This window comes from Aulostomus chinensis, chromosome 6 (assembly GCF_037954235.1).
Source record: "Aulostomus chinensis isolate RoL2024-O1b breed Wild chromosome 6, RoL_Achi_v1.0, whole genome shotgun sequence".
NCBI lineage: Eukaryota > Metazoa > Chordata > Actinopteri > Syngnathiformes > Aulostomidae > Aulostomus > Aulostomus chinensis.
Window position 1 is genome coordinate 18,779,198 of NC_141325.1, and position 7,888 is coordinate 18,787,085.

General features: G+C 38.5%; 1 protein-coding gene across 2 annotated transcripts in view; it reads right to left on the bottom strand.

Annotated features, from left to right (window-relative positions):
• Positions 1 to 7,888, bottom strand: part of LOC147260366 (uncharacterized) — a 187,672-nt gene that overhangs the window by 100,602 nt on the left and 79,182 nt on the right. For both annotated transcript variants that reach the window (XM_086206927.1, XM_086206926.1), the window contains 2 exons: positions 6,295 to 6,582; positions 5,117 to 5,204 (listed from right to left, as the gene is read on the bottom strand). In XM_086206927.1, coding sequence (XP_086063053.1) covers positions 5,117 to 5,204; positions 6,295 to 6,582 — 376 coding nt within the window. The remainder of the gene's footprint in view (positions 1 to 5,116; positions 5,205 to 6,294; positions 6,583 to 7,888) is intronic.

The following is a 7,888-nucleotide window of genomic DNA, read 5'->3' on the forward strand; positions in this document are numbered from 1 at the left end:
GGATTTTGGATTTTACTTGAAATGTACTTAAATAAATTACATTTGATCATCATTGTGACACTAGCAACATCAACTCATCCAAACTGCACTGCTGACTATGCAGCATAATGAGAATCAACCAGCATTCAGCTTTTGTAATTAGCTGTGAAAAGTGAGTGATGTGTTCTACCGTCCTCTCTGGTTCTTGAACAAGATCAAAGGAGGCATTTAAAGACATTATTTATGGTTGATAAGAAGCGACTGGAACAGCTAATTTCTCTCAGATCTTCACTGAAGTGGCCCGGCAGCGGTGGGAGAAAAGGCACTATCACCTGCATGAAGGTGGTGTCTTTGTTCTGATCAACCCAGCCAACTGTTTATGATGCACATTACTGAAAACTGTACAAGTCAGAAAATATAACTTACAAAAGTGCATATTCAGGTCAAGGTTTTGAAATGATCATGTATAGTATAGCAAAGCCAGAATGGTATTTTTTCTAGCCATTCACTCTGAGGAAAGAAATATGAGACAGACCAGATAATGCAGGGCATTTTAAATTTGTAACTTTATATGATGGGGGTTGATCTTTCCCCCTAACTCACTTAATTGTTAATTTGTTATGACACACCCTCATTTCAATATTATCTCTCATCTTTTTAACCTGTTTCATTGTGAAACCCTCCCTGATAGGGAGGCTACTTTAAAATCCCTTTTTCTGTTACATTCAAAGTAGAGGGTGAAAATAATTGTTCTTTACTTTAGATTAGTTGAAAAGAAACCATTGCTTTGTAAAACAGAAAACAAGAGACACAAGTCTGTGGTCAAAGATGATCAGAAGAATTAGCAACCGAACTTGTTAAATTTAAGGGTACCAATTGATTTATAGCTGCACAAAGGAGTACTGATGATTATATTAGTCTATGCCAAAGTTATGTATCTGAGAGGACATCTGAAGGAGGCAGAAGTATGCATATGAGAAAGAGTGAGAGGGTAAGGCCCCATGATGTCACCCCTGCATGAATTTTAAAGGTTAGGAACAGAATTCAGAAATTGTGTAGTCAAACAAGGATTTGGCTAAATGTTTAGTACGAGTATATACACTACCTGTCAAAACTTTGGACACACCTTCTCATTTAGTGTTTTTTGTTTATTTTCATAATTCCATTGTAGATTTTCCCTGAAGGTGTCAAAACTATGAATGAACACATATGGAATTACACAGTAACCAAAAAAGTGTGAAATAACTCTAAATGTGTTTTCTATTTAAGATTCTTCAAAATAACCACGCTTTGCTTTAATTGCTGCTTTGCACACTCTTGGCACACTCATTCTCTCGATGAGCTTCATGAGGTTGTCACCTGAAATGGTTTTCTAACAAACATGAAGGAGTTCTCAGTGATACTAAGCATTTACTGGCCCCATTGCCTTCACTCTGCCGTCCATCTCATCCCAAACCATCCTGATTGGGTTTAGGTAAGTTCTTCATGTTGTACATGAATGGTATGTATATGTAAAGTCTCAAAGTTACTGTACTGCACCTAGTGCTGTTTGCAGATGAAACAAATACTTTTTGCTCTGGGGATAACTAAAAATTACAGGGGGACATCACTGCAGAAATGAACAAATCAAAAATACGGTTAGACAGAAACAGGTTATCATTAAATTGAGCAAGACAAAAAATTGTTTTTGTTAAATGTAGAATAAACACACAGGTAGAATAAACACAGATAAAAATAGATGGAGTTGAAATAGAAAGAGTTCATGAAATTAAATTTCTAGAATTAACCATAGATGAAAGACTCAGTTGGAAATCATATACTAAGCATGTACAAACTAAAATCTCAAGAAGCACTACAATATTAAACACAGCAAAGAAGGTTTTGGATTGAGGTTTGGAGCAACAACTTCCTTGAGTGTCGCCAGCATGTTTACAAAGAAACTCGGCCAAAACTTGGCTTGGGCAAAAGAAATTGCACTAAAAATCCAAATATCGATTATTTTAAACTTGATTCCCTTACAACAAACAGCAGAGATCTATGAAACTGTCCAGTATCCAGGTATTTTTTTCACAGTCAAAATAGTTTAAGTTTTGGCAAAAAGTTATTGAATCAATTTCAAGACACTGAATCTAATTGAATCATATCGTTCTAGGGCAACCATAAATCATGATTCAAATTGAATCGTTGTTTAAATAAATCATTACACCCCAAATATATCCATATCTTTATATACATATATATATATATATACATATACATATATATATATATATATACACATACATATACATATATATATATATATACATATACATATATATATATATATATATATATATATATGTATGATTACAACACTGTTGATTACATATCATTACAAATCTCACCCATGACAAGTATTTGACATGTTGTCAGTGTCAGGCTAATGATTTTAAATTGTTCAAGCATTATTTGCATTTTTAGAGAAGTATTTGATTTGGGAGTCATACTTTCAAATCATTATGATATAATGATCTTCTCATAGCTTCAGACAGAGGTCTCGTCTCTGTACTTGTCCTTTTGGACCTCAGTGCTGCATTTGACACCATTGACCACAGCATCCTACTTCAGAGACTAGACCATGAAACTGGGATTAAAGGACCTGCCCTAAAATGGTTGAAGTCCTACTTATCTGACAGGTTTCAGTTTGTTAAAATTAATAATGACCATTTGGAGTATAGCAGAGCTACATATGGTGTACCACAGGGTGCAGTTTTAGGACTGATTCTCTTCACTCTTTACACGCTCCCATTAGGTGACATAATCCAGAAGCACTCAATCAACTTTCATTGTTATGCGGACGACACACAACTCGACATGTCGATGGAGCCAGACAACACTAGCCAGTTTGCTCATCTGCAAGACTGCCTAAAAGACATTAAATCCTGGATGTCCTCTAACTTCTTACGACTGAATTCAGATAAAACTGAGGTCATCGTGTTTGGACCTAAACACCTCAGGGACACGCTCTCGAATCGGATCACTACTCTAGATGGCATCACCCTGACCCCCGAGTTCAACAATACTTGGAGTCATTTTTGACCAGGACCTTTCCTTCAGCTCCCACATAAAGCATGTGACTAAGACCGCCTTCTTCCATCTGTGCAGTTTTGCTAAGATTAGGAATATCCTTTCCCAGAGTGATGCTGAGAAACTGGTGCATACATTTATCACTTCTAGGCTGGACAACTGCAACTCTCTCCTGTCAGGATGTCCTAAACACTCTCTAAAGAGTCTCCAGCTGGTCCAGAACGCTGCAGCGAGGGTTTTGATGGGAGTTAAGAAGAGAGAACACATCTCTCCCACTTTAGCTTCTCTCCACTGGCTTCCTGAAGGATCTAGAATTGACTTCAAAATCCTTCTGCTGACTTATAAGGCTCTCAATGATAAAGCCCCATCCTATTTGAAAGAACTCATTAGTCCCTACTGTCCTACCAGAGCACTCCGCTCTCAGAATGCAGGTCTTGTAGTGATTCCCAGTATCAGTAACAACAGACAGAGGTAGAGCCTTCAGTTACCGAGCTCCTTTACTGTGGAACCAGCTCTCTCCATGGGTCAGAGAGGCAGACACTCTGACTACTTTTAAGTCCAGGTTTAAGACTTTCCTTTATGATAAAGCTTTCAGTTAGGACTGGTTCAGGTAGCTCTGAACCATTGATAGCTATGCTGCCATAGGCTTAGACTGCTGGGGGACACATCAGGTTACATGGAGCCCTCTCTTCTCCTCTCCTCTCCTCCCCGCACATTTTGGAACTGTCATTACCATAACTTGTTGCACTTTATCCCCTACTATTACACCAGCCTGGGCTCAAGCTGGCTTGCTCTCCCTGCCTCCCCTACCAGAAGCTTCCTTCTTCAACTGTTATTAACATTTCCATAGTTCCCACATTTTGTATTGTAAACTGTTTTCTTGTCTGAAACAACATCTACAGCACTTCTGTCCGTCCTGGGTGAGGGGTCCCTCCTCTGTTGCTCACCCTGAGGTTTCTCAGATTTTTCCCTGTTAAAAGGGTTTTCTATGGAGTTTTCCCTCAGTTGATGTGAGGGTCTAAAGGCAGAGGATGTTGTTATGATGCCATGTGAAGCCCTTTGAGACAAACTGTTTGTGAAAACGGGCTGTACAAATAAAATTGCCTTGCCTTATGGTGAATTCACTGGTATTGTTTCTACTGAACCATTTCTTCTATTTCTTCGTTTTTCTCCAGCTCATGCACCATACATAAATTTCACCTCAAAACATCTGTGAATTTGCACTGTAGTTATCCATTCATACATGAAATTCTCACATTTCCCTCAAATGAAATTTGCAATCCATATATTATATAAAAAAGAGAAGGAACATCACAATTTGCCATCATGCTCTTTACATGTCATCACTTCATTTAAACCCTGGCTGGTTTTAGGCACAATGAAAGAACATTTCAGACACATATCAATGACAAATTATTAGTCATTATAAAATGGTCTGTCTTTTCTATCAGTTGTGCACTAAACTGAACTAAATAATTCTTGATTCTGTGCTGAAAGACAAGCCGGAAGCAAGTTGATTAAATTAAGCAAAATCACATGAAATATTTCATGACCACACACACATACAGTATATGGCTTTCATAATTAGTTACCACAAGAAAAATAATAAATAAGAAAATAAATCTAGCTCAGAACATAGTTTGCATTTAACAGTACCACTTGCAGGTACAGCGAAATCAATTGTAACTTTTGGCAACAGCAGCAAGATAGTTGAATCTGAAGAAATCCACATTGAAAGATCAAAGTGGAAATCCTTAAGGAGCAAAACTGGTGCAAATTGTTGTGGCAGCATGAGAAACTCTACCAACCCAGAGGAACAAGAACAGATAGAATCATTGCTTGAAAGAGCAGAAGGAAAAAGTTGTCATGTCATGTGCCTACATGTTGAGACTTTATATTTTCTTATATGCTCAAGCACTTAACATCTGCATTCAATTTGTACCATGTGTAGTCATATAAATCATACATGTATATGAATTATAAGAGTGTGTGAGTGTATGAAATGTAGGAAGACATATACAGACAGAGGAGAGCAGCTGGATTGGGCATAGAGAGTGAGTCTTCCTACCTCCAGTAGTTGTACTCTCACTTTGTTGTATGCTTTCAGCCACCGAACTTTAGAAGGAGAGCAGGGTGGAGGGCCATCCTCAAATAAACTGAAAGCAAAGAAATCAGTAGGTTAATTGGGAATAGTTTCAAAAGGCTAAATAAAGAAACAGAAATTAGTCAATATCCAAGCTCAATCAGTGCTCTGAATCCTAAAGTTCCAGTCAGCTCAGTTGTTTCTACTCCCCATTTGGAAGTCTCCAGTGTACTCTGGTCCTTGTTATGGCTATGTAAATATTAATTTATCTAATTTTCTTGACGTGTAGATAAGAGCGGCCTCCTGTTGCGAGCAAAGATGTTCGCCATCGTTACCCACCAACAAATAAGTTCTCTCTGGTTTCCCCCAAACTTACTTGCGACAATTGCTGCACATTGGAATATACAAGCAAACTAATGCAATTAGCTCAGTTATCAAAATTAAACTTCAATCTTAAAGGGTCACACATTTTGGGGAACTTGGGGGGGGGGGTAAACATTTTCATCATCCTTCCCAGACAACATGATGTACCGTTCTCTCCCATGTGCATGCATCGGGAAGCGAAGAGCAACAAAGAACAACTGACTACTAGTTCGCTAAAAAAGTCATCAAATCAAAACATTCCCATTTTCCCCCATATTCTTCCAAAACCTGTTTGCAATCTTTGTGGGTGTAGCCATTAGTTGGACCATGACAGGTCAACCTGGGGTACAGTAGGGATAGGGGCTGTCAATCAAACTATACACTCTACCCTAAATGTGCACTGCAGTTTGACTGACAGCCCTGTGATGACAGCCTACTCTGCTCTCTTTGCACTTACAGTCAGATTTTAGATGTGTGCCTGTCTTGGCATCTGAATACAAAAGCCAATCAAAGTTGAGGACATTGTCTCAATTTTCACAATATGGGACATTGGTCACGCTGGTGCAGTGACTTGACGTAGCAGCTAAAAGCTTTGGTCAAAAAAACAAAGCATCTGTTAATAATTAGAAGAGTATCTGCTTATACTTATCATGGCCAACTTTGTAAGAGAGGATGAGAATATCTATTTTAAAGATAATATACAAATATCCATCTTTTTGCCCAGCTATGGTGAGGATAGCAAATAAGGATATTTGGCGTGTTTTCTTTAACCTCTAATATTCAACCACATCATTACATACCAGATTTCCAGCTTAGCTCTGTTATCACTGCTGTCCACAGTTGGTTTGGGCTGAATGACTGAAGAGTTTCTCAACTCTCTGTGGGAACCTGGAACTGGAAGTGGATGCAGTTCTTTCTCAACCTCTTCTTCCTCCTCATCCCAGGTAGACGGCTGACTGTGGAGAGGGGGACGATGTCTGCCAGGGTGACACATTTCTGGATCCTGATGTTCCTCCAGCTCAGAGCTAAGCTGAGAGCTGCCCGGGCTGAGATTTCCTGATGAATCAAAGCGACTGCTGTCTGGTGGACTGTTGAAGAAAATAGCCATCATTTGCAATGTGGTAGGGATTGGAGAAAATGATATGCAGTGAAGGAACTAGGAACTAAGACACTCTAAAAGTATGGGAAAGGTTTTTGAATGAAATAATTCTACTGCACTGCTAAACAAGAACTGGAGGCAACACAAATCTGCAGCGTATGACACATAGTAAAGCATTGTTTTCTGTGTATGCAGCATACTGGCAGCCAATTTGCTGTCATGAGTAGTAATTTCACATTAGATCGACATATTCTGCCCAAGTAGGTTCATAATCATCCGCCTCCAATGGCTGTATTTTGCATGGTGATTCAACTGCAAAATATTTCAAGGAGAACAGTTGCCAGTGTCAGCTGACACTCAAACTTTTGAAGTTTAAAGGCCGTCATTTTACGTGTCAATGAAGTGTTTTATGTAGGTCTAATTTTTCTCCAACAGCAGTGCACCTTCCGTGTTTATGTCCAAACATAGACTAGTTTGAATGTTAGAAAAGTTTGTATGCAAGTTTGGCCTAAGGACAGAGTCTCACTATGAATATTTTATGGGTTTTACCAGCTGAAATCGCTCCATTGTAGACTTTCAACACAAATTGAATTTTACCCTTGGCTCTTAGTAGGTGTTAAATTGTCTATATAGTATATATTGCAGATTGACAGTTTCACCATTCAATTTCACTGTAAATTCTTTAAATTAGCTGAGGTAACGGGCTATATTTATCACCTAATCACAATGCTCAGTCTTAGTTTTACAAACAATTTTGCAGTTTTTGTGTTGTTGAAGGTAGAGTTTCTCAGCCTTAAGCATCTTTTATATGTGTAGCAAAATGTTCAAAGACAAATGGGCATGAAAAACACCATAATAAACACTGATGGTCACTGACATTGAAAACCTCATTTTCTGTGACAATATTTTGGTTAGGTTAGGCTCTACACTGGAGTTGAGATTAACCTTGTGTCTCTGCGATGCTACCCAACATCAACACACATTTGACGGCATACATCTTACAGCCTAACAGAAGGGACAAATTTCTTTTCCCAGGTGGCGGGCAAGACCTGGAGATCATGCTTTTTATGGTCTTATGGACTCATTGGATTTTGTTGTCATCTGTTTTTCTCAAATTATCACTGAATGTTATATTCTGTGTTTTATTAGGAGGTGACAGGTTTAAAGAAACTGAAAGTTGGTAGGGGTTACTGAAAGAGAGAGAGCATTTGCCTTGAACATAGCTGACAGAGATATAAATCCTCTCTTTCTGAGTTCCTGGCATCCATATACACTTCACTTTATTATCACATCTG